Source organism: Ailuropoda melanoleuca, chromosome 3, assembly GCF_002007445.2.
Source record: "Ailuropoda melanoleuca isolate Jingjing chromosome 3, ASM200744v2, whole genome shotgun sequence".
Taxonomy (NCBI): domain Eukaryota; kingdom Metazoa; phylum Chordata; class Mammalia; order Carnivora; family Ursidae; genus Ailuropoda; species Ailuropoda melanoleuca.
The window spans coordinates 87118846-87145623 of NC_048220.1; the positions used below are offsets into that span (position 1 = coordinate 87118846).

The window sequence follows — 26778 nt, forward strand, 5'->3', positions numbered from 1 at the left end:
AGACAGAAGTGCACTCGTTCACTACAAAAGCGTCTCACCTGTAACCCGAGCTCAGGAAATAAGGGTTGAATGAAGGAATAGGGAGGGAAGAAGCAGATTCCTGGCAACCTAGTGTAGTGAAGACCCCAACTCACAATCCTGGGTGGGTCCTGATACCCCTTTGAGCCTTAGTCTGCTAATCTGGGAAATGGGCATGATGGCTAACACCTGCCTTAATGGCTTAGGGTGGATTAAATTTTGGTATTTTGGTACCCAGCCGCTGCCCAGAGCGTTGTTGGTCGTGGTCTTCATTTGTCGTTAGCAATGGGAGATGGAGCAGGGAACCCTGGGTGCTCACCAAGAGGGGCTGGTTTGGAAGAGATTTGGAGTTTCGTCTCTGAGCAAGGCGGGCTTGCCTTTGGATCCGCTTTTACCCTCTACTTGCTGTGTGACCTGAAGCGAATCACTGTGCCTCTCGAAATCTCAGTTTTCTTATCTGTGAGTTGGGAATATTAATCCTTATCTCCAAGGGCTGGATGGAGGACGAAGTGAGGAATTCCATTTCAGGCCCATGCTGGCACACGGTGAGGGCTCAGGGAATGTTAGCTGGGTTTATCATCAGCTGTGATTATTATTACGTCCTCTGACATCGGGGTGAGCAGCTTGCTGCCTCAACCAGGCTTTTAAAGAATTTAATTTTGGCCAAGTCACTTGAGGCGCCACGATTGCTGCCAACTCACCCCTTTCCGGCAGGCTCTGGTCTCTGTAATCTGAGCGAGGTGCTGGGCAGCGGGTGTCCCTCGGTGTTGACACTGGAGCCCAGCTGGAGGCCCAGCCCTGTGGTCAATGCTGCCTTTCAGGGACGGGCAAGGCAGGTTCTGTGTGCTCATGGAAACAGTCCCTGCCTGGGCCTCCCCCACTTTGGGGAGAAAATACTCTTTTAAGGAAACGCAGGAAGAGGTGTCGTGTAGCCTCCTTTACCACCTCTCAGGAGTGAAAGGTGAATGATTGGAGGGGGGTCTTATGCCCAGCTCAGCTCCCCCCTGTGCTGCTCTGGCTGGGGGTCAGGAGAGCATGGTCAAGGTGGCCACCGTGCTCACCCAGCCCTAGCTCTGGCCATCGCGCTGAGCTCTCCGCCTTCCTCTTGGTAAAGGAGCAGAGCAGGCCTCACCTCCTCTTCTGGGTTCGGAGAGAAGGAGCATGCGTGTTGTGCAGTGTGTGAGGGTACTTTGATGGTCCTCTCATGGGACACTCGAAAATCAGCATTACCAGAAATGAAAGGGCAGGTACACAGTCAAGTGAGAGAGAGAGCAAGCACATGAGAGAGCGCGCGCGCGCGCGCGCGCGAGAGACAGAGAGAGAGAGAGAGAGAGAGAGAGAGAGAGAGAGAGCGCGCGAGAGTGCAAGTACCCAATGGCTGAATGCATGAGCTTCTCAGGTGTTCTCAGCAAGCTTCCAAAACCGAGCTTAGGGGAGAGGCGCGCGCTTGCCCAGGTAGGGTGAGTGAGCAGCTGAGTTCCAGCACCAGGATGGACCCCAGGGAATGGCCCCACATGAAATTCCCTCCCCCGCACCGGGCTCCTGGGCCTCCTGTGGAAGGGGCCGTGTGCAGGAAGGGCGGGCCTGCCAGAGTGCAGACCTGGGAGCGGGGCTCCAGACTGTCTCCCATGTTGCCAGGGACGCTGCTTCAGACTCCTCATCTGTGCATGAAATAGTTATAGCACCGACATCGTAGGGTGGTTGAGGAGATAAGTGAGTTAGCACATGCTGAAGTGTAGACCAGTGACCTCGATCAGTGGGAGACCATTGTTGTCACTGCGTGGGGGCCTGGGGACTTTGCAGCTCAGTTAACAGAAACAGTTACCTAAACTGAAAATAAATTTACAAATGAGTATAACAATTGCCTAGTGGCATCACTCCCTTCCAGAAAGTTCCCTGGCAAAGATTGATACCCCCTCTCAGTTCCCCTCCCGCCATGAGCATGCTGTCTAGTCACTGGCAGGAGAGGCGTGGGTCTCCAAATGGACCTTGAAGCCAGGGGCAGGGTTGCTGTGTCTGTGCTTGACTGACTGAGCTACCCAGGCGCCCCGCTCGGTCTCTGCGTGGAGGGCGCCCTGGGCAGGCCTGGCCTGGGAGTGCTCGTAGATGTCTGCTGGCATCTGGTCTTAGAGGCTTCTGAGTTCTGGAGATGATAGACTCTGTATAGTAGTGGAAAGTGCACAGAGTCTTGGAAGTTAGAAGGACCTAGATTCAAATTCTGCTGCCACTACCCTAGTTCAGGCCATGTCCCCCCTCTTCGCCTGTAGGATGGGGACACTGAGGTGCCAGGGGCTGTGGTGTCATGTGGGGTGATGGGAATGCCCATGGTCCTGCATGGGGTGCTAGGCAGGCAGGGGCAGCTGGGCCATCACCATTGCCAGTGGATCGCGGTAACGAGTCGTTCTGTGAGGTGAGTGGCGTGTGAAACTGTCCTCAGGAAGGCCCCGCAGTGGAGACCGGCAGGGCTGCTCATGGAGTCCGGGGCGGCTCGTGTCCCCCAGGCTTTCCCACAGGTCGTGGTTCAGAGGCTCCAGACGAGTGGCTTGCTTCTAGGGCCCGTGTTGTAGGCAAGTGTGCTGTCTTGAAACACCCGGCCCGTGCCGCACAGTGAGTGGAGGCTCCCGGCGGCAGCCCTGAGGCTCTGGGGCCGCCGGGGGGCATGTGGGTCCTGCTCCCTTTGCCTGGACACCGGCTCCTCGTGGCCGGAGTTGCTTGCACCGCTTCGTGGTTATTTCTGTCTTGCTCTCAGTTCTTAAAATTGTGGTAAAATACGCATACCATAAGCCTGACCATTTTTAGCCATTTCAAAGTGCACAGTTCAGTGGCAGTAAGTACATTCACAGTGTTGTGCAACCTTCCCCACGATCCGTTTCCAGACCTTTTCCCTCATCCCAGACAGAAACTCTGTCCCCATTAAACACTACCTGTCCATCCCCCTTGGTGGCCTCTGTTAGACCCTCTGTCTCTGAATTTCACTCCTGTAGGGATCTCACATCAGTGGGGACGTACAATATTTGCTCTTTTGTGACTGGCTTTTTTTTTTTTTTTTCCACTTAGCGGAGGGTTATCCGTGTTGTAGCAGGTGTCAAAATTTCCTTCTTCTTCTTCTTTTTTTTAAAGATTTTATTTATTTTATTAGAGAACGGGAGCAGGGGGAAGGGGCAGAGGGAGAGGGAGAAGCAGACTCCCTACTAAGCGAGGCTCCATCCCAGGACCCTGGGATCATGTCCTGAGCTGAAGGCAGACGCTTAACTCATGGGGCCACCCAGGCATCCCGGAATTTCCTCCCTTTTTAAGGCTGAATAATATTGCATTGAATGCGTGTACCACTTTTTGTTTCTCCGTTCACCTGCGGATGGACGTTTGGCTTGTTTCCACCTCTTGGCTTTTGTGGATAGTGCTGCTGTGAACACCGGTGGACAGATACCTGCTCAAATCCCTGTGTTCAGTTCTTTTGCATTTATCCTCCAGAGTGGAACTGCTGAGCTGTGGGAGTTCTATGTTGAACCTTTTGAGAAACCCCCAAACTGTTGTCCATGGTTAGTGTGCCATTGTACCTTCCCACCAGCCATGCACAGGGGTTCCAATTTTTCCATATTCTCACCAACACTTATTTTTCTTTTTTATTAAAAAAATTTTTTTTAAAGATTTTATTTATTTGACACAGAGAGAGAGCATGAGAGAGCACAAGCAGGGGGAGTGGCAGGCAGAGGGAGAGTGAGAAGCAGACTCCCCGCTGAGCAGGGAGCCGGATGTGGGGCTTGATCCCAGGACTGTGACCGAGATCACAACCCAAGCCAAAGTCAGATGCCCAACTGACTGAGCCACCCAGGTGCCCCCGGTTTTCCATTTTGATATAAAAAATGTTGGGGCACCTGGGTAGCACAGTTGTTAAGCGTCTGCCTTCGGCTCAGGGCATGATCCCGGCGTTACGGGATCGAGTCCCACATCGGGCTCCTCGGCTGGGAGCCTGCTTCTTCCTCTCCCTCTCCCCTGCTGTGTTCCCTCTCTCACTGTCTGTCTCTCTGTCACATAAATAAATAAAATCTTAAAAAAAATGTCATACCCAGGTACCTGGGTGGCTCAGTCAGTTAAGCGTCCCTGATACCTGGGTCCTGGGATTGAGCCCCATGATGGGTTCCCTGCTCAGTGTGGAGCCCACTTCTCTTTCTCTTGCTCCCCCTGCTTGTGCTCTCTCTCTCTGTCAAATAAAAAAATAAAATATTTTTTTAAAAGTGTCCTACGACTTTATCGTTCAGTGACTTGGATCTCTTACTGAACAATTCAACAGTCTTTCCATGTTGGTGTTCGTAGAGCTATGCTGTTCTTGTGTTTTTACTTATCCCATAGTATAGGTATGTTGTGCTTTAAAAAATATGATTATTATGAAATGCCGAACATTGTTTCTCACGCAAGGCCCCTGCACTGACGTAATGAGCAGCACTGGCCATTGTCAAGAGCAGCGGATCTCCTGCTTCGGCCGCACAGCCCCCATCTGGACCCCCAGCCTCTGCTGGCACACTCCTGCGGGCTTCTCCGAGCTGGCTTCCCTGGGCTCCGTTTCCTGCTGGGCAGGCCTCGTTGACCTCCTTTGTCTCTACTTTGCAGGCCAAGAACAAGGAGACAGGTGCCTTGGCTGCCGCCAAGGTAATTGAGACCAAGAGTGAGGAGGAGCTGGAGGACTACACGGTGGAGATCGACATCCTGGCCACCTGCGACCACCCCTACATTGTGAAGCTGCTGGGAGCCTACTACTATGACGCGAAGCTGTGGGTAAGGGCCGCCTGCCTGCCCCCTCTGGGTCCTTGTGGCCTGGTAGGCCGGGGCTAGCCTGGTTCAGGGTTTCTTAGTGTCTGCTTTGAGGCAAAGGCCTGGGGGGAGAAGGAGGTGAAGCAGGGGGGCACTAGGTCCCCTGTCCTTCCCTTTGGGCAGAGCCTCCCCACTTTTGGGGGTGGGGACACTGATTTAGAGCAGGAAGGAATTCTAACTTTAGAGCCTCCAATCCCAGCTCTGCCACTTACAAGTTGGAGAGCCCTAGGCGAGTTCTTTACCTCTCTGCCTCAGTTTTTCCACCTGTAAGATGGGAGTAGTAATGGTACCTAGCTCATGTGGTTTTATTACAGGGATTGAAGAAATTCATTCACGATCAGTGTTTAGAGGTGCACCTGGCAGGTGTTAGGAGTTCGGTGACTGTTGGTTGTTTGTTATTTGTAATAGTGGCATCGTTACTACCACTGCCGTGACTGCTGTGTGGGGATTCTTTTCAATGGAAGCGCCAAAGAAGGGGGCCCCTTAACAGCCCCCATTCTCCGTCAGCAGCCTTAGCGAGATGTGCACAGTGCAGATGCAGCTTCCAGCCCCACCTTCCAAAGCCGGCATCACCCCTAGCTTCTCGAGAGGAATTCCGCAGCGCCCCTGCTTTACACAGGGTGCGTGTGCGCCGCGCAATGCCTGTCCCGTGGACGCTCGTCTAGTGTGAATGCCTCTCAGTGTATAAAACCCAGGCTTCCTAGAACATAGGTGTCTCTTCAGACTGTTTTTCAACAAGTGTTTTATATGTAAAACAACGTATTTATGTCCCCGAAACTCAGTACATTTGTCACAAAGTTGCATGCAGGAAAAGTCTCATGTGAATTATAGATGCACTTGGAAGACTGTCAGAATCATGTGTAGATTTTTGCAGAGGGAGCCGAGGGGCCGCCGGCCGGGGCATCCCCGGGGTGCTGCAGCTGGGAGAGCAGCCCAGGTCTGTGCGGCTGCACACAGCGAGGTTAGTCAGGAGTTGGTGGTCAGCAGGGGTGTTGTAAGCATTCGACCTCTTATCGTGGTAGTTTCTGATGTGTAGAGAGAGTGTTACTATGCTTTAGGAAATTAATGGGAAGTTAGGAGTTGACAAGTGGTGTTTTAAGATTTTTCCCATTTAAAATAAGGGGAAAAAGATCCCAGGTTGGCTTTTGTTTTTTTGCACAGGATGCCTAATTTTTAGGAACACACTATTTGACGCTTGATGGGGAAATCTGTGTTTCATTTGTGAAAAGAATCCTGCTGTTTAAGAAAACCAAAGGAGAGTTTAGAAGCCATCATCAGAGTTGATCCCTCTCATTGCACAGAAGTGAAGGAAGCCAGTATCTGAGGGGAGTTAAAATGTGGCCCCCCAGCCCCGCCCAGAGCTCTGTCCACTGATACTAACTCCCCTTCCAATGCTGGAGAGAAGCCAACTTTCCTTTGCCTCTCTGAGCATCTGATCCTTGGGGAGCCTCCTGGATGTCACTGGGGGGATGAAGCCACCACCTGACTGCCAGCTGCAGATTCCAAAACCCTTTCTCATCTGCCGTCTCCAGGTGTCTCAGGAGGTGGTGAGCGGGACACGGACACGGGCTCGCTCTCTCGCTCACGGTCACACACCTGCACCTACGTGTTTCCTCTGTCCCAATCCATGGAGCTGCTTTTTAAAAAGCTCTCCCTTTAAGAAATTAAACAAATATTATATATATAGTTACCAGAGAAAGATGAGAGTATACAGAAAAATAAAAGAAAAAAGAAGATTAAAACCATTTTTCAAATTTTCATACCAGAGATAACCACATTTAGATAATATTTTTCTAGCCTTTTTTTTTAAAAAAAAATACACATACATACCCATACCCACAGGTTTTTAAAAAGAGTTGATGCCATACTTATTACTTCACCTTGTACTCTTTTTATTTAAAGTCTATTTTTTTTTTAAGTAATTTCTGCACCTGGCATGGGGCTTGAACTCACCACCCCGAGATCAAGAGTTGCCTTCTCTACCAGCTGAGCCAGCCAGATGCCCCATTTACTTAAGGTCTAATAAGAACAACTTTTCATGTCAGTGGGGAAACACCTGCGTCTTCATACTTGATTATTCAGTAGAATTCCATCTTCTGACTGTGCCATTCTCCACCATTGGGCGTTTACGCTGCCTCCTTTTTTTTTTTTCTTTCCGTCAGAAACAAAGTTGTGATGGACGTCTTTGAATTTTTGTATGCTTGTCTGTGAACCTCTTTAGGAAAAATTTTAAGCATTTTAAGTGTCTGTTGCTAAACCAGCCTCACAGAACAACTTTTCATATTACACAAAGGAGTTTTCCTGTCTACCTGCCCACCTACCACACCCACCATTTGCTTATCTGTCCGTCCATCCTCCTGTCCATCCAGACAACCTTTATTGGACTGCTGATTATGCACTCATTGAGAAAAACATCTTTTTTTTTTTTTTTTTTGGTTTTTATGTATTTATTTATTTATTTGACAGGGACAGCCAGCGAGAGAGGGAACACAAGCAGGGGGAGTGGGAGAGGAAGAAGCAGGCTCCTAGTGGAAGAGCCTGATGTGGGGCTCGATCCCAGGACTCTGGGATCGTGCCCTGAGCCGAAGGCAGACGCCTAACGACTGCGCCACCCAGGCGCCCCGAGAAAAACATCTTTTATATGTCTGTCCCCATGATTGATTGTGGCCGGGTACTAAGTTCCTGACTTTCCCAGGTCCAAAGATAATACCAACCACGGCTAGTAATTACTGGGGGCTTACTGTGTGTGAGGCCTTTCAGCTGTGAGTTTTACTGGGATTATGTCATTTACTTTTCATTCTATGAGGTAGTTGCTTTTTCCCCATTTTACAGATGAAAATAAGAAACAAAGAGGTTAAGTAAGTTCCCACCCAAGGCCACACAGCTAGAAAGTGGCAGAGTTGGAAAACCAGATAGAGGAGGACAGTTTGTAACTGGGCTGTGACTGTCATGAGGTTGTTTCATTAGATCCATGAGAATGTTCTGACCCAAAGTTGCTCTAGGGCTGGAACTTTCTTACCCGGGGCTGCTGCTTTGGCCAAAACCATTTCTCACCCTCTTCTTGTGTGGCTGCCCTACTGCCTGCATTTGTTACTTTGTAGACCCTTAAAGGTGCCATGAGGATTTTTTGAAGATTTGAGTTTTAGACATTGTGAAATCAAGGCAGAAGGTGCTGGAACTAGGTGGATGATGGGGAAAGGGTCTCCCATGGAAAGGGCAGCATGGGCGGTGGTCCAAGGCATGACAGTTGTGGTATTTGGATAATGGGTGGTCTGGGATCAGGGGAACATGTGGAAAGATGAGGGGAGTAAGTGATTGGAGGCCATGTGTTCAGGGTTTCCAATGCCAAGGTGAAGAGTTTGCATTTAACATTTATTTTATTTTATTTTTTAAAAAGATTTTATTTATTTATTCGACAGAGAGACAGACAGCCAGCGAGAGAGGGAACACAAGCAGGGGGAGTGGGAGAGGAAGAAGCAGGCTCGTAGCAGAGGAGCCTGATGTGGGGCTCGATCCCACAATGCCGGGATCACGCCCTGAGCCGAAGGCAGACGCTTAACCGCTGTGCCACCCAGGCGCCCCTATTTTATTTTTTTATAAAGATTTAATTTATTTATTTGAGAAAGAGAGAGCAAGAGCAGGGGAAGAGGCAGAAGGAGGGAGAAGCAGGCTCCCTGCTGAGCTGGGAGCCTGATGCGGGGCTCGATCCCAGGACCCCAAGATCATGACCTGAGCTGAAGGCAAAGGCTTAACTGACTGAGCCACCCAGGTGCCCCTGCACTTAACTTTTTAGATCAGTGGTTCTCAAAGTACTGCCCTCAAACCAGCTGCAGCAGCCCCTGGGACCTTACGAGAAATGCTAAGTATCAGGTGCCAGCCCAGACAGACCTGCTGAATCAGAAACTCTGGGTGGGGCCCTACACTCTGTTTTGGGAGCCTTCTAAGTGACTCTGATGCTTGTTTAGCTTTGAGTACGGTTTCACGTAATGGGGACTCAGTGGCAGTTTTCCACAGGGGAGAGACATTTTGTGTTTTAGAAAGAAATCAGGTCTGAGGGGGCAAGAGTAAAAGCTTCAAGGTCAACCAGAAAGCCTGAAGAAAAGGATGTGAGACGGGAACATTATTAGGTCAGCAAAGGCTGCAAAAGGAACATTTGAGCTGTTTCTTGAAGGATGTGTGGGAGTTCTCCGGAGTGATAGGAGAAGGAAGAGCAGTTTGGATAGAGAGACAGCTTGTGCAAAAGTATGGGAGGGAGAAGTCTTCTTCTGAGATATAGGATTGGAAGGTGTCCTGATTTCTTGGTGTTTCCTTCTGCGTGATGGTTCTTGGATCTAGGCCTCCCGTGTGGCTCCAAGAGACATCTTTGCCATGGTGGTATCTTTGACAAAACCCTTTCTGGACCTGGGGTCTGCTCTCAGGGCTTGGGCTTTTGGATGAGAAATTGACTCTGGCCCAACTGCCCTGGACCCTTTCCACAGCCATGGCATCCAGGGACAGAGCCTCCCCCTGACTGGGGCGGTGGACATTTACCAAGCCACCCCACCTACAGTCTGACAAGATGAGCTCATTTTCTTCCAGAATTTGTAATCTTAGCAAAATCCTTTTGTAGTTTCTTAGGCCCGCTTCTGCTTTTGAATATCAAATGGAGCAAGTGAGGGAAAACAACCCAGAATATTGTAGACCAGTAGAAATGTAATGTAAGCCACATATATAATTGTAAATTTTCTACTAACTATATTTAAAAAAAAGGAAACAGATGAAGTTTATTGAAATAATACAGTTTTTTAATCTAGTATATCAAAAATATTATTTTGACATGTAATCAATATAAAATTTATTAATGAGATATTTTACTACATGTTTCATTCTAAGCCTTCAACTCCAATGTGTGTTCTACGCTGAGAGCACATCTCAATTCAGGAGCTAAATTTTCACCGGAAATTTATATTTAGGTGTCATAAAATTTACAGTTGACAAAGTAGATGCAAAGTTGTCTCAACACTCTTAAGCGTTTCCTAGTAACAGAATTGAGTGTCAGTTTTTAAATTTAAATTAATTAAAAGTGAACGAAGTCATAAATTTAGTTCTACACTAGGCACATTTCACGTGTGGTTGGTAGCTGCTGGGTTGGACAGTGTAGACAATGCAGCTTTGGGTGTGGATCCAGGGCCCAAATATGAGTGAATGCAGGAAACCCTGGGCTGCCCTCCTCAATTTCCTTTAGTTTATAATGGCCCCTCCCCACCAACATCCCTCCCGTCCCCACCCCAAGCCCTGAGCCAGATTTTGGTCTCTGGGAAAGTCTTCCAAGGGTTGGGTCCGTTTTCCAACAGGCCTATATGGGAATGGGAGAAAGTGGGATGATGGGAAGTACTTAACAGCCTCCTCCCCGAGGAGGACAGCCCGGGTGTATAGCATCTGCCAGTTTCCGTGGTATAAACATTCTACTTTGGTTGATTTCAGGCTACAAACACCATGTCACTGACGGAGCTGGAAAGAGGTTTGCAGTAGCACTCAGCATCAGGGTTTTGGCCTCACCGATATGGTAGATGTGAATAACTTCAAGAGTATAGATAACAGCAGAACGTGGTCAAAGAATTAGGGAAAGGATGAGTTTTGAGTGTTTGTAATCTTTGTTTTTAATACCACTCCAAAAATTATAAAGTTATGTAACTTAATCTTTAATAATGGTTGTGTTTAACAGGCGGCTTACAGAAATTCCTAGAAGTTTCACCATCAGTTTCGCCAGCTCTAGCACACCACTGGAGCCAGGCCAGAGGTGTGTTGACTAAACCACAGAATGCTTCAGCTGGGTGTCACATAGCCATTCACTCATTTGAAGATGAGACAACTGCAGACCAGAGAGGGTGTGGGATTTACCCAAGGTCACACAGCAGATTAGTCATAAGGCCAGATATGCAGAAGTCTTCAAAGACCATGGATGAGAGAACCCACTCATGTTACACTTCTTATAAAAAAGCCCTTCCCTAGCTCCCCAGAACATATTCCACATCCAGGACACGGGCTATAGTCGGCCGTCTGTGGATGCTTTCCCAGACCCCTTCTCCAGTTCTCCTAAGCTACGTGGAGGCAGCACCTCCACACCTTTGCTCACCTAGCACCCTGTCCCAGGGCTGCCCTTCCACTGTCCTCTGCGGTCAGCAAGATCATCACTGCCTCCATGAGGCCTTTCACTTCCCCGTACCTCTAGGTGGAATTTACCTTCTTTTCCTCTCCTCTCTGCCCCATTTGTTCTCTCGCCTTCTCCCACACACATTTTAGCAGTTGCCAGTCTTGATGTCACCTCCGGGACACTGGACCCTGCCTTCACTCTCGCCCAGGGCCTGTTCAGTGCAAGGGAAGGAGTGGGGGTCCAGGCTGCTCCCTCTAGAGAGCTGAAGCTGTTTGGGGCCTGCCCTGCCCTGGGGAGAATGAAGTCCCACAGAGCATGTCCTGAGGCCAACTTTGGCCTTGTTTGTGAAAGAAGCAGTTCTCTAGTGAGTGGTAGCTGGTAGGGAGGAGGGAAGGAATCTTCGTTCCTCTTTAGCTTTTCCTTGTGCGGAATCGAAGGGAGGTGAGGGTGGCTGGAATCCTGCTTTTGCACGTGGTGAGGATTTTGAAGCCTCTTCTGATCCGTTCCTGACCACAGGTCTTCCTCAGGCTTTTTCTTTCTTTCCTTTCTTTCTTTTCCTTTTCCTCTCCCTCTTCCTTCCTTTTCCATCCTTTTCTTTGCTCTTTTCTTTTCTTTTCTTTTTTCTTTTCTTTTCTTTTCTATCTTTCTTTCTCTCTTTCTCTTTCTTTCTTTCTTTCTTTCTTTCTTTCTTTCTTCTTTCTTTCTTTCTTTCTTCCTCTCTTTCTTTCTCTCTTTCTCTCTTTTCTTATTCTAGAGGGTGGGGCTTGGAGAGAGTGTGTGCAGGAGTGGGAGGGGTAGAGGGAGGCGCAGAGAGAATCCCAAGCAGGCCCTGTGCTGAGTGTGGAGCCTGGGGGCTCAATTTCACGACCCCGAGATCATGACCTGAGCCGAAACCCAAAGTCGGACGCTCAATGGACTGCGTTATCCAGATGCCCCATGGCTCAGCCTTTTTGACAGGGCACAGACCCTGCTGTCTTAATCTGTTACCTGTTCATTCCAGAACATCTGGCCCTGGCTTCTAGAAGCCTGGGTGATCTTGGAGGAATTAAGGCTGCGGCCCTGGCAGACAGCGGTATTCTTCATTTATTCATTTAACCGAGTCTCTGTTGGAATCCTTCCTTGTGCCAAGCCCTGTCCCAGGCCCTCTGGATACAGAAATTGATGCAGGCAGGCTGGGTCTGAGGGACCTGGAGGGGTTTCATGCAGGAAGGAAATCAAACTTGAGCCGGCAGGGAGTGAGGCCTAGGGACAGGGCGAGCCACCTTCCATGTGTGGTCTGGGAGGCCTCTCTGAGGAGGTGGCGCTTCAGAAGGAGCCAGTGGAGGGAGGACCAAGGCTACCGCAAGTGGAAGGCCCTGAAGTGAGAGTGTGTGAACTGAGCTCAAAGACAGCGAGGGGCAGTGTGCCTGGGTTGGGGTGGCAGGAGATGGGAGTCGGGAAGGTGGGGGTTGCAATCTTATTGTAGGTGTCAGGAAACCCCTGGGGGGCTTCAAGCAGGGCAGTGCCTTCTTCAGCCATCAATCCAGTTAGTGTCTGAGTCCCTTTGCTCCTCCTCCGTGCCTGTCCCATGCATGTGTTCTCTTCCTTGCCCTGCAGCGAGGGAACTGGCTCCAGTCCTGTCTCTGGGTGCCGGCATGGATCTTAGCTAACCTTTGGGCTCTAGCTCTTCAGCACAAGTGGCGTTGATGGTGACACAATCTATCCTGTGATAAGGATTAAGTGAGGCATGCAGGTCAGGTGTGGGCAGTAGCATCTGGCACAAAGTAGATGCTTAGTTAATGCCATTGTCCCTCTTTCCCCTCCATTCCCAGCCCTTTGTTCCCATTCCCTCGATGCCTTCCAGCTCCTTCTACCCCCAGTTTCCTGCATCTCCCTGCCTTCTGGCTTCTCTGCCTTTTACGTGGTGAACGTTCCAGAGGCTTCACTGTGATCGTGTCCCCCTGGAACAATTAGAAGGGTAGTGTGAGGGTGGATGACAACATCAGCAGAGTGAGGAAGGGCCTTCCTGGGCACGCAGCAGGCCTGGCCATCCTGGAGACCTGGCACAGGTCGAGTTCAGAAGTTCCTGTGCCCCCGAGTTTCATCTGGTCAGAAAGTTTTGCAGTGACTTAATTTGCCCAGCAGTCCCCTTGCTGAATACCGATCAGAGCAGTGACTCCTCTGCTTTGCTTGGACAGTCTGCACAATTGTGGAGTCTTCCTGGGTTTTCCCTGGGTGTGAACTCACTGTCCTCAGTGCTGAATCTCTATTTATATGATACTCTTGCTGGGCGCTCTCTTCTACTCCTCATTCATTCTGCTTCCTCTGTAATGGTTAGCCTTTTTTTTAAAAGTGACTCACTTTCTAGAAATCAAATAGACTTATTTAAAAAGAAACTTTCATCTCACTGCCCTAAATGGACAACTAGGACCCACTTGCCATAAACTGAAATAAAAGAAAATAAACGAATTCCGTTAAATTCTAACCTGGTCCCATTGCCTGCCAAAGACTTCAGTGGGCACTGCCAGGCTTGCTAAAAGGAAGTTGTCACAATGGGCCTCTTCAGCACATTAGTACTGACTCTCCACTCCCAAAGGGGCCCCCAGAGTAGCCCCGTGGACTCTGGTCTCCACCAGGGTTTAGATCATTCTGTGTGTGTGTGGGGGGGGGCTGTCTTGTATCTTGGAGAATGTTTAGCAACATCCCTGCCTCTACCCACCAGATGCCGGTAGAACCCCCCACCTCCCTGCTCAGTTTGACAACNGCCAGGCTTGCTAAAAGGAAGTTGTCACAATGGGCCTCTTCAGCACATTAGTACTGACTCTCCACTCCCAAAGGGGCCCCCAGAGTAGCCCCGTGGACTCTGGTCTCCACCAGGGTTTAGATCATTCTGTGTGTGTGTGGGGGGGGGCTGTCTTGTATCTTGGAGAATGTTTAGCAACATCCCTGCCTCTACCCACCAGATGCCGGTAGAACCCCCCACCTCCCTGCTCAGTTTGACAACCGAAAATATCTCCAGGTGTTGCCAAATATCCCCGGTGGGGGGGGGGCGGCAAACTCACCCCCATTGAGAACTACAGGTCTTTGCCATTAAGTCTTTTGCCGTTGGGGGTGGGAGGGTATCAGCCGTACCAGACAGGCTGTGAGCCATGGCCCCTCACCTGTGGGTCAGCCCTTGGAGTAAGTTGCAGACTGATGATCTCAGGCCAGATTGGGCCTTGCAGACACTTTCTGTTTGGCATGCGAGACGTTTTTAGAAATTTGTTGCTAGCATTTTGTCAGATTCTGGCCTCGAACATTCTAGAGATGGGGCTGTATAGGCTACCTTTCTGCATGACAGCAAGTGTCAGGGGCCCCACAGACAGGGATGTGCTCTCCGATGAGCCTCAGACCTCACCACTCCCTGACGTGTTCCCGATACCGAGGCCTGTTTGCCGTTGCGGTGTGCTGCTGTTTAGCTTTAAGTAGAGCTGAGAAGAAGTACTTCTTACCTCACATCTCTATCAAAACTTAGGAAAGTGGGGACAACCAAGAGGATCGTGTTTCCCGAAAAGTGTGTGAGACCACACTTTTTCATATAAGCAGCTTCCTTTGTCCCACAAGCTAGCTACCCAGACCTGGTGGGCTCTGAAGCCAGGACTGCTGGCCTAGGGAGTCTAAAAATAGGCTTGTGAGGGCTCTGTGACCTTCCTGAATGTGTATACCAACGTGTGTGTGTGTGTGTGTGTGTGTGTGTGTGTGAGAGAGAGAGAGAGAGAGAGAGAGAGAGAGAGAGAGACCCCCAGAAGGAATAACTGGGGGCTTTTCAGAGAGTGACTTCTTGTCTGAAAGTAAACATTCTGCAAAGAGGAAGTGCAGGCCCCAGGGTCACAGTGCCGGGTGTGGATGGGAGGGGCCCTCTGTCCACACTTGTCCACATGACCATATGACCACATTTCACCGCCAGGGTTTCTGCGGCTTGTCGCCTTGGGCTAGGAGGGCAACTGTTGGTCGCTGACAGAGATTGCATACCTGGCCTTAAACAAGCCAGAGCTATAAAGAGAAGGTGATGGTAGAAAGTGGCTAGCAGCTCTGTGTACATCTAGAAAGTTGTTCAGTGTGGCAGGAGCTCGGGGCTGGCGTTAGGAGACCTGAGATCTTCCTGGATCTGAGACGCGCTCGCTGTGCGACTGTAGCCAAGCGCCATCCCCTGTCCGTGCCTCTGCTTCCTGGCCCGCGATGCGAGGGACTTGGAAGGGTCCATCTCAAGCAGGTGTTTCCACCTAAGTTGGCTCATTTTGTCCTGAGCCACGTTTCTCTGAAATCCTGAATGCTGGATCCACGGGCAGCAGTATTGTGGGCCAGGACCCCTTTCCTTGGGCTGCAGGGTCCTGGTCCCCCTGGGGTCGCCTGGCATTTCCTAGCCTCTCCTCCCCCTCTGGATTGGGTCTGTGGGGCACCCATTGTTGGGGAACACACACGTATCCACAGTAGTGCCGTGTAGCCCCTGGACGTCTGCACAGGCGTCTCAGTCCTTGGAGGCCGATGTGTTACTACTTTCTTGCCATTCCCCTTATACAGATAGGGTGCCCTGAGACTTGGGGAGGGAAAGCAGGGGAGGAGGCTTGCAGCTTCTTGGACTAGAGGATGAATCAAGAGGTGGGGGGGGAGGGGTGGTGAGAAGGCAGAGTTAGCAAAATAGCTGGCCTTTGCTGGGCTCTTTCATGATGATCTCACCGAATTGTCACAAATCTATGGGACAGAGTTGTGGTCACTTCCATTTTACAGATATGAAGACCGAAGGTCAGAGAGAGAGAGTGACTTGTCTTGACTCACAGCCAGGTTCCAACCCAGATCAGCCGGGCTCTAAAACCTTGTCTCTTCCCCCCTGCAGTGCCCCTTCCTGGGTGCCAGCCCTGGGCACCCCTGGGAACAGTTCAGAGAATACAGTGTGTGACTCCTGCCCTCCTAGGGAGCCCATTGTTCGGCAGAACGTTGCTTGGCAGTGCCTGGTGGGGAGGGGGACCTGTGGCCCAGGAATCCACCCGGCTTCTACCTCGGGCCCAGCGGATCCTCCTGGCGCTGCCTGGGTCCTCTGGCTGGGCGCAGGTGGGGTCCTGTAGCTGGACATGGAGATGGACAGGCTGGAGTGCCCTGGGGCTGCCTGGAATCCTGCTGTTGGCATGGCCCGCATGGGGTCTGGGTGTCCGTTTACAGGAGAAAGGGTGACTCTGGTCTAGGGATTTGCCCACCATGTTCCCAAGCATGTCCCCTTGGGTTTTGTTTGCCATCTGACCCTGTCAGCTGGCTGTCACCCCCTCCTTGGCCCTCCCGGTGCACCTCAGATCCCTTCAGTCCATCGGGCATGGGCTTTGGGGTCGCCTAGACCTGGGTTGGAATCTGACTGCCCCCTGTCCTGCCGTGTGGCCCGAGACAGGTCTCTTCATGCTTCGGAGGCTCAGTTTCCTCATCTGGACACGGAGGGTGACGACACTGACTTCACAGCACTTTGCCCAGGGTTGGAAACCCAGCACGTCCCAGCTGGCGGACAGTAGGAGCCCCGTGCCGGGCACTTAGCTAATTGGTCAGGGGTGTTGTTCAAGGTCTAGAAGGCCAGGTAAGCGTGTAAACCAGGCTCACAGGCTGCATTGAGGGCAGGCTTTTCCAATTTCTTGAAATCGCACGAACCTTTATAAATGGACATCTTTCGCTTAAGCATCCAGGCCCCTGGCTGGGCTGGAAGGATCAGCGGCTCCGGCCCCGTGGGCCTGTATTTCTGTGAGGCGTCTGGGACCTGGCTGAGTCTAGCTGCCCCGTCCATGGTCACCTGCTCTCCTGTCTGCCTCCGCCCCCCACCCTGGGCAGCATTTATGCCCTTGCCGGTCCCCGAAGAGAACAGATAATTCCAGTCCTGGGTGGGAACTGGGGAAACAGAAGAGGGGATGGGATGGGGGGCCGTGGAGCTCTGTCCTGTCTTCCTTGGGTTGCTGTCTTCTTAGCGGTGCCCCATCCGGTCTCTGTCAGGAGGCCTCGGGTGTGTGTTGTCACTGAGGGGCACTGGGACTCCTGCAGCTGTCGCGGAGTCTGGGAGTCCCTGTCATGGTCACTCCCACCTGTGTCTGCCGGTCCACATCCACAGACTCCTGTGATGGCCCGAGACCTCGCGGGAGCTGGCGGGGTGGCCGGCATTCGTTCACTCGTTCACACACTGGTTTGTGGAACCCCCACCAGGCATGTGTATGGACCATCTCAAATGTTACAGATGTTTAACAAATTTAGTTGAAAATTGTGTCTCCTACCAGGCAGGCAGGCATTGCCCATGATCCTGTTTACTCCACGTCGTAAGGATTCGTGAGGCCTTCTGACCCTTCTCCTCTGGTCCCTTCCCATAGGGCAGGGCCACGGCCCTGGCTCCTTCCTCTCTGTCTCTGCAGGGACCTTGGCATATCTGACTTTAGGGAATGGTGGCTGGGCAGACAGATGGTCAGACGGATCGAAAATGTCGTGTCTCTCCCCAGGGCCTACAAGTTCAGTTTGCACGTGCCCCAGAGTCCGGTTCCAAGCCCGAACTTGGTCTTTCCCGAATCGTGGTGTGATGAGGATAGTGGTGATGGCAATGACCATCCTAATGATGACAGTGACTGTCGTTTGTCACGTTCTGACTGGGTGCCAGGCACTGTGTTTGTTATTCCAATGCGTGCGATCTCATTTAATCTCCCAAGACTGCATCAGGGTAGGAATGAGTTGCCCCATTTTACAGATGAGGAAACGGAGGCCTGCAGTCACCTAGTAGCAGCCTTTATACTCGGGCTCAGGGGACTCTGATTCTGAAGCCAATGCTCCTGAACTCTGGGCTGGACAGTACCAGATGGGGTGAGGCACTCCCGGATTTGAATCACCTCAGTAGCACCCCAGAGCTGCCCGGGGACTGGGGTCAGCACATCAGGAGGTGGTGCCACTTCTGTCTCCTCATCTGGTGACCCCACGCCAGGGACTGTGGGAGAGGGGCCCTAGAATGTACTAGACAGGCTCAGAAGCTTGCCAGATCATCGCTTCTCCCCTCTGCCTTGGCAGAACTGCCTCTCTTACCCCCAGAGCCCCAGGGTCACCCCTGTGCTCCGAGTGCCCTTCCTGCCCGCTGAGGCCGCTCGGTTCACATGGTGCCTTCCACGGGCTTTCTGTGGATGTGGCAGGCGCAGCTGGGGGTGGAGGAAGGAGGCACAGCGTTCCAGGGAAGCCTTGTGGGTGTGGGCTGCCCCACTCAATGGCCACATTGTCTGGCCTGGAGCTCAGAGGTGCGGAGGATTTGGGACTCCACCTACAGGGACAGGCTGCTGAGAAGCTGGAGACATTTCTGTGTTGGCTGTTTTGTGTTTGGTGGCTGCCCCGTGGACTTCTTTCCACAGACCTCTGTTGAGTAACCAGAAGGCTTTTGCCTTGCACACTGATGGGGTGTCCCCCTGCCCAGGGGCCCGTGCCTCTCAGAGCAGGGAGGCCTGAATGACTATAGTACTGTCTGCTTCCCCAGGAGGAAATAAGCCCAGAGAGGCAAAGGGCTTGCTCAGGGTTCCCTGCTTCAGCTGTCTGTGTGTCTTGGAGTCAGGCAGACCTGGGTTTATGTCCTGGTTCTGTCCCTTATGTGCTGAGTGGCTTTGGGGAAGCCCTTTCCTCACCAAACCTCAGTTTCCCCACCTGTAAAAGAGGGATAAGTATAACTGCTCCCAGTAAAGGAATGCTTAGCGCAGTGCCAGTATGCATTAGGTGCCCACTCATGGCAGCCGTCAGCTCTACTCTCTCAGGTGGCAGAATTGGGAGGACCTGGCTTCTGTCTGGCTTTCTTTGCTGAATCTGGCTGTCAGCAATGTTAGTCACCCTTTGGCCGTTCTGCCCTGATTTCTGGGCATCTTAAGGCCACTGAAATGCTTCCCTTGCAGTAGTCATTCACGTATGCAGTGAACACTTACTGATCATGTGCGAGCTTCAGGCTCTGCTAATGGATGGTATGAATGGACTTTGGTAAGTATAAACGACTTACTCTATGATAAAGTGACTTCAGTTCCTCACCTTGAGCCCTAAAACGCCAGTGTTGCAGATGACTGACAGCTGTTCAAAGCTTCATTTTCCAGGTGTGGAACTGAGGACTAGAGTAGGAAAGGGGTTTTTACTGGCCCCACAGAAGGACAGTGGCAGAACTGGGACTATGTCCAGACCTCCCGGCTCTGTCTTACTTAATATTAGTTCCAGAAATGTTGCCAATATTTATTTATTGAGCACCTTGTGTATACTCAGTGCTCTTGCTGGCTTCAGGGAAGGCCGGGGAGGTGAGAGGCCCTGGGCCCAGAGCAGAATGTTGATGCCTAGTCTCTGGCTTGCGTGTGCCTTGGTTGTCCTGTGGGGACTGCCGGGCTGTGGCTGGGCTGCCCAATCCTACTGCTCGGCCCTGCTGCCTGTGGGCTGTAAAAGTTAATGTCCAAACCCTGTGGGTGGTCCAAGCTTTCTCTTATCTGGGCTGGGACATCCTAGCTCCCTTATCTCTGGGTGAGCAAGCTCACTTGGTATGTGCGAGCTGACCAGTGGGGCCCAGTGGGGGCTGGAGGGGGAGAGAGAGAGGCCCTTTCCCCTACCCACCCGGGGCTGCGACTCAGGCTTTTTGTGGCTTCCTCCTTGAGGCATGAGGAAGGGGGGAAGGGGTCACTAGGTCTCTTCCGCTGGGGAGACGAGCAGAGCCCAGACTTGGCACCCAGATTGGTCCCAGTTCAGGTCCTGGCACTGCCACTACTCACGTCATTCGTTCACAGCCTTGAGAGGGGTGGTGGGTCCTCCCTGGCTGGGAAGGGCCCGGCTGTGCTCTGGGCTTCCGTGGACTCAGTAGGCCCTTTCTGGTATGGATGTCACCGACTCTTCTGCAGACTCTTTGTCTTTCTCTTTACTGGGAATTGGGTTTAATTCCGTTCAGTGTGGACACAATAAAAAATCTTCTACTGGATTTTTTTTTTCTTATTCTGGTTTTAGTTTGTTTGCTTTTATTTAAAAAAAGAAAAGAAAAACCCCCTTAATCAGACCTTAATCTCTCTGAGCCTTAGTTTCCCCATATGTAAGAATGGGAATAAAATATCACTAAATGCTAGTAGCAGTTGGTAAGACTTACTAAGCATTGACTTACTGCTTGCCAGGTAATGTTTTCAGGGCCTGGCCTACATTATCCTGTTTCATCCTCACAATCAGCCCCAGGAGGTGTGGGCATTTTGTAGGATACCTACCTCAGGTCGTGAGTGGAAGCTAATCCACGCAAAGCACGTGGCACAGCGCCTTGCACAGAATAAGCCCTTGAGTCCAATCAAATGTCATGGATGGGGAAACTGAGGCTGACCCCAGGTCACTGACTGGGCAGGCACTTGCCTATTGAGAAGGTGGAGGGCACGGAGAGAGACCGTGTCGGTAAAACGGCCGCATACCTGGGGTTTTCTTGGTGTGCTACTTACAAGGGCAGAAATCACCCTGGTGTTGACATTTAGCCTGAAAGGTGGATCTGGTAGGAAGGGGGGATTTTTAATTCTGGCTCCATCAGTCTTAAGGAGTATTGAGTTGATTCATTTGCACAGCTCCAAAGAAGTTGACGCAGGGAGCACCCCCAGGCTGCAGAGGGAGGAGAGACTTCTTGAACCGAGCCACGCAGGTGTGGTGCTGGCTGCCCCCCTGCCCGGACACCCTGCCGGGCGGGCTCATCTCCCAGGTGCGGAGATGGGTTTTCTGAATGAGAACTCTGGGAGCCACAAGGACTGTTTTTCACGGCTATATTCCCAGTGGCTAAAAGAGTAGAGGAACAGGGTAGGTGCCTGATGATTCCATGAATGAGCGAATCAGTGAATGCGTGAGCGACGGGAGTGGTGATGTGACCTGCCAAGATTGTGTCACGAGGCCATGACCCTTGCACTGTTCCATGACAGCTGCTTAATCTAAACTGATGGGGAGGCAAACACAGGTTTCCAGTTTCCTTTGGCCTCTAGCCAGAGAAGAAGCCAGCAACTGCAGCCTGTCCCCCGTCAGGCACCCTCTGAGCGAGTGTATGGGCTGGCGTCTCCAGGGAAACAGCTCGTGAGTGGTGAGGAGGGAGACCAGTCACGGCGAGGGTACTCCTCTGACCAGAGGGCCTGGAGAAAGCGAGTGCCTCTCTTACCAGCATGTGCTCCCCGTAACCAAGCTCGGGCAGACCCTTCTTAACGCAGGGCAGCTATTGTGAACAGCCTGGCTCACGTGGACCAGGTTCAAATCCCCGCTCTGCCTGCACCTGCTGTGGGTTCCAGGGTGGGGTGGGAGGGGACTTCCTATCTTACAGGTTGAGTCGAAACCTTATAATTAAGATATTCAGGTGCCAGCAGGGAAGATGTCTGATGTTTTGTAGGCCTTCCCCGCTGGTTGGGGAAGAAGTCGAGCCCAGGGAAAGGGATATGAGCTCTTCAGTCAAAGCACCTTGTCCAACTCCTGGCCTCATCTCTTAGTAGTTGGGGATGTTGATAAGTTACTCTCTGTGCCTCAGTTTTCTCATCTGGAATAGGGGTGATGAACAACAGCCCGTGCACCAAGTCTGACCTGCCCTTGTGTTTGCAGGTGAAGGTATGTGGGCATGCAGTGGTGCCTGTTATTTCAGGTTCTTCTGGTGCTTTCTAGCTACAAAAGCAGTCTGCTTGTGACAGAGACCATCTAGCTGCAGACCTGAAAACATTTACTCTCTGGCCCCTTACAGAGAAAGTGTGGTAACCCTTGATCTATAGAATGGGAATAATAACAGTATTTTCCTTGCAGACCCGTGGGTGGGTAAAATGAGCGGCTGAATAAAGAGCCATGAAGGGCGTGGGACAGGGCATAATGTAGTTTCCTGAGCTGAAGGGCACTTGGGTTACATTTTTTTTTAAGATTTTATTTTATTTTACTTATTTATTTTTTATTTTTTAAAAAGATTTTATTTATTTATCTGACAGAAATAGTGAGAGAGGGAACACAAGCAGGGGGAGTGGGAGAGAGAGAGAAGCAGACTCCCCGCTGAGCAGGGCGCCTGACGTGGGGCTCAAACCCAGGACCCTGGGATCATGACCTGAGCCGAAGGCGGACACTTAACGACTGAGCCCCCCAGGCTCCCCTAAAGATTTTATTTTAGAGAGCGTGCAAGTGGGGGGAGGGGCAGAGAGAGAGAGAATCCTGAAGCAGGCTCCACACCCAGTGCAGAGCCTGATGCAGGGCTGGATCCCATGACCCTGAGCTGAAACCAAGAGCCGGACGCTTAACTGACAGAGCCACCCAGGCGCCCCGGCACTTGGGCCACATTTTAGGAGCCATGCAGTGTCTTGCTCTGGGAGCCTATCCCCACATGTGCCCCTCCCTCCCTCCCCCTAGTCCCACATAACCACTCATCTCTGTCTGTATGAATTTGCCTGTTCTGGACATTCCGTATATGCAGAATCACATAATATGTGGCCTTTTGCGATCCGATGTCTTTCACTCGGTATAACGTTCTCAGGGGTCCTGCATATTGCAGGATGTGTCAGTGCTTCATTCCTTTCTGTGACCAAATCGCACTCCAATGTGTAGAGAAGGCCACATTTTGTTTCTCTATTCATTAGTCGATAGACATTTATTTGAGTTGTTTCCACTTTTTGGCTGTTGTGAATAATGCGGCTGTGGACATTTGCGGACACGTTTTGGTGTGGATTTGTGTTTTTTTATTATGGTAAGATACATACAGTAAAACATTTGCTGTTTCAGTCATTTTTAAGAGTACAATTCAGGGGCATTCGTACATTCCCAGTGTTGTGCAACCATCACCACCACCCATCTCCAGAACTTTTTCATCTTCCTGAACTGAAACTGTGTACCATTATTTTAATTAGTTAGTTATGTAGTTAATTAATTCATGAATTTGTAGGCTCCACACCCACTGTGGAGCCCAGTGTGGGCTTTGAACGCACGACCCTGAGATCAAGACCTGAGCTGAGTCAGATGCTTAACCAGCTGAGCCACCCAGGCGCTCCAAACTGTGTACCATTAAACACCAACTTCCCATTCTCCTCTCCGCCCCCCATCCCCTGGCAGTCACCTTTCTACTTTCTGTTTCTATGAATTTGACTACTCAAGGTACCTCACGTAAGAGGGATCGTGCTTGTGGTTTTGTAACTGGCTTATTTCACTTTGAAGTTCACGCTGTAACAGGTGTCAGAATTTCCTTTTTTCTTTTTAAGGCTGAATGATATTCCATTGTATGTATGTGTGGTATGTATGTACCATATTTTATTTTTCCATTCTTCTGTTGATGGATATTTGGGTTGTTTCCATATTTTAGCTATTGTGACTAATGCTGCTGTGAACATTGGTATACAAATACCTATTGAATATCCTCCTTTCAACTTTTGGGTATATATCCAAAAGTGGAATTGCCAGATCATAAAGCATTTCCATTTTTAATATTTTAATTTCTTTTTTTAATTTTTTGAGGAATCGCTATACTGTCTCCCACAACGGCTACACCATTTCACATTCCCACTAGAAATGCACAATGGTTCCCATTTCTATACATCTGTGCCAACGCTTGTTCTTTTTAAAGATTTACTTATTTGTGGGGCGCCTGGGGAGCACAGTCGTTAAGCATCTGCCTTTGGCTCAGGGCGTGATCCCAGAGTTCCGGGATCGAGTCCCACATCAGGCTCCTCTGCTGGGAGCCTGCTTCTTCCTCTCCCACTCCCCTGTTGTGTTCCCTCTCTCGCTGACTGTCTCTCTGTCACATAAATAAATAAAATCTTTAAAAAAAAAAAAGATTTATTCATTTGAGAGAGAAAGCACAAGTGGGAGGGGCAGAAGGTAAATAAGCAGACTCCCCACTGAGGGTGGAGCCCGATGCAGGGCTCTATCTCACAACCCCAAGATCACTACTTGAGGCCAAAACCAAGAGTCAGATGCTCAGCCAACTGCACCACCCAGGCGCCCCCCCCTTTTTATAGCCATCCTGCTAGGTGTGACGTGACATCTCATTGTAGTTTTGATTTGCATTTCCCTAGTTAGTGATGTTAAACATCTTTTTATGTGTTTATTGGCTTTTTGAATATCTTTGGAAAAATGTCAGTTCGAGTCTTTGCCCAATGTTGTTAGTTTGCTTTTTCGTTATTTAGTTGTAAGAGTTCTTTCTGTATTGTGGATATTAGTCCCTTATCAGATACGTGATTTACACATAGTTTCTCCCATTCTGTGGGTTGCCTTTTCACTCTGTTGATAGCGTCCTTTGATGTACAAAAGTTTTAAATTTGGGGGCGCCTGGGTGGCACAGCGGTTAAGCGTCTGCCTTCAGCTCAGGGCGTGATCCCGGCGTTGTGGGATCGAGCCCCACATCAGGCTCTTCTGCTGTGGGCCTGCTTCTTCCTCTCCCACTCCCCCTGCTTGTGTTCCCTCTCTCGCTGGCTGTCTCTATCTCTGTCAAATAAATAAATAAAATCTTTAAAAAAAAAAAAGTTTTAAATTTGGACGAAGTCCAATATGTTTATTTTTTTCTTTTGTTGCCAGTGCTTTCAGCATCATATCCAAGAAATCATTGCCAAATACAGTGTCAGGAAGCTTTTTCCCTGTGTTTTCTTCTAAGAGTTTTATAGTTTCAGCTCTTCTGTTTTGGTCTTTGATCCATTTTGAGTGGATTTTTTATAGATGGTGTAAGGTGTAAGGGTCTACCATCTTCATTTTTTTGCATATGGTTGTTTAGTTTTCCCAACACCATTTGTTGAAAAGACTATATCCTTTCCCCATTGAATGGTCTTGGCATCCTTGTTGAAAATCATTTATCCACATATGTGTGGGTTTATTTCTGGGCTGTCTTTCCGTTGATTTATATGTCAATCTCTCTTCAGTACCAAGGTGTTTTGATTACGGTAGCTTCGTAGTAAGTTTTGAAGTCAGGAAGTGTGAGATTTCTAACTTTCTTCTTTTTCAAGAACGATCATTTTGGCTGTTAGAGGTCCCTTGATAATTCAATAGGAATTTTAGGATGGATTTTTCAGTTTTTACAAAGGATGACATTAGGATTTGATAGGGCTTACACTGACTCTGTAGATGGGGTGATATTGACATCTTAACAATATTGAGTCTTCCTGAGTGGCTCAGTTGGTTAAGCATCTGCCATCGGCTCAGGTCACGATCCCTTGAGTCCTGCATTGGGCTCCCTGCTCAGTGGGGGGTCTGCTTCTCCCTTTCCCTTTGCCCCTCCCCCTTGCTCGTGCTTTCTGTCTCTTTTGCTGTCTCTCAAATAAATAAAATCTTTTTAAAAAAATTGAGTCTTCCTGTCCACAAACATGGGATGTCTTTCCATTTACTTGTGCCTTCTTTAACTTCTTGCAGCAATGTTTTATAGTTTTCAGTGTGCAGATATTTTGCCTTCTTGGTTAATTTTTTTTTTCCCTAAGTATTCCTGAGTTATTTTCTTCTTTTTGATGCTATTGTAAATGGAATTGTTTCCTTAATTTCCTTTTTGGATTTTTCATTGTCAATGTATGGAAACTCAGCTGATTTTTGTGTGTTGTTTTATATCCTGCAACTTTGCTGAATTTGATCATTGATTGTAACCATTTTTTGGATGTTCATAATCTTTAGGGTTTTCTACATATAGTCGTGTCATCTGCAAACAGAGATAATTTTACCCCTCCTTTGCAGTTTGCTTGTTTGCATTTCTTTTTCTTGCCTAATTGCACTGGCTAGTACGTCCAGTACTGTGTTGAATGGAAGTGAAGAAAGTGGGCATCCTTGTCTTGTTCCTAATCATAAAGGAGAAGATTTCAGTATTACACCATTGAGTATGATATTCACAATGTTCACTGTCATATATGGCCTTTGATACATTGAGGTGGTTTTATTCTTTTTTTTTTTAAAGATTTTATTTATTTATTTGAGAGAGGAGGAGAACAAGCTGGGGGAGAGGGAGAAGCAGACTCCCTGCTGAGCAGAAAGTCCAACTCCGGGCTCGATCCCAGGACCTTGAGATTATGACCTGAGCTGAAAGCAGATATTTAACAAACTGAGCCACCCAGGTGCCCAGAGGTGGTTATTCTATTCCAAATGTGTTGATTTCTCATGAAAGAGTGTTGAATTTTGCCAAATGTTTTTTTCTTTTTAAAAATTTTAATTTTATTATTGTTTTTTAAAGTAGGCTCCATGCCCAGTGTGGAACCCAATGCAGGGCTTGAACTCATGACCTTGAGATCAAGACTTGAGCTGAGGGGCACCTGGGTGGCTCAGTCGTTAAGCGTCTGCCTTCGGCTCAGGGCGAGATCCCGGAGTCCTGGGATCGAGCCCCACATCAGGTTCCTCTGCTGGGAGCCTGCTTCTTCCTCTCCCACTCCCCCTGCTTGTGTTCCCTCTCTCGCTGGCTGTTTCTCTCTGTCAAATAAATAAATGAAACCTTAAAAAAAAAAAAAAAAAAAGACGACTTGAGCTGAGATCAAGAGTTGGACGCTTAAGCCACCCAGGCACCCTGCCAAATGTTTTTTCTGCATCAGTTGAAATGATCATGTTTTTCCTCCTTCATTCCATTAATGCGGTATATTACATTGAGTGATCTTTGTATATTAAACCATCCTTCCAGGAATAAATCCCACTGTGCTATGGTGTATAACCCCTTTAATATGCTGCTGATTTTGATTTGCTAGTATTTTGTTGAGGATTTTTGCATCAATATTCATCAGGGATATTGATCTGTAGTTTTATTTTCTTGCAGTGTGTTTGTCTGGCTTTGATATGAGGGTCATGCTGGCCTCATAGAATGAGGTAGTGTCCATTAAGATTTTCTATTTTTTGTGATTCAGTATGGGTAGGTTGTGTGTTTCTAAGAATTC

General features: G+C 49.6%; 1 protein-coding gene across 2 annotated transcripts in view; it reads left to right on the forward strand.

The window, feature by feature from the left end:
- The window catches only part of STK10 (serine/threonine kinase 10), a 124170-nt gene that overhangs the window by 20992 nt on the left and 76400 nt on the right, over window positions 1–26778 (forward strand). For both annotated transcript variants that reach the window (XM_034656737.1, XM_034656736.1), the window contains exon 2: window positions 4627–4791. In XM_034656737.1, coding sequence (XP_034512628.1) covers window positions 4627–4791 — 165 coding nt within the window. The remainder of the gene's footprint in view (window positions 1–4626; window positions 4792–26778) is intronic.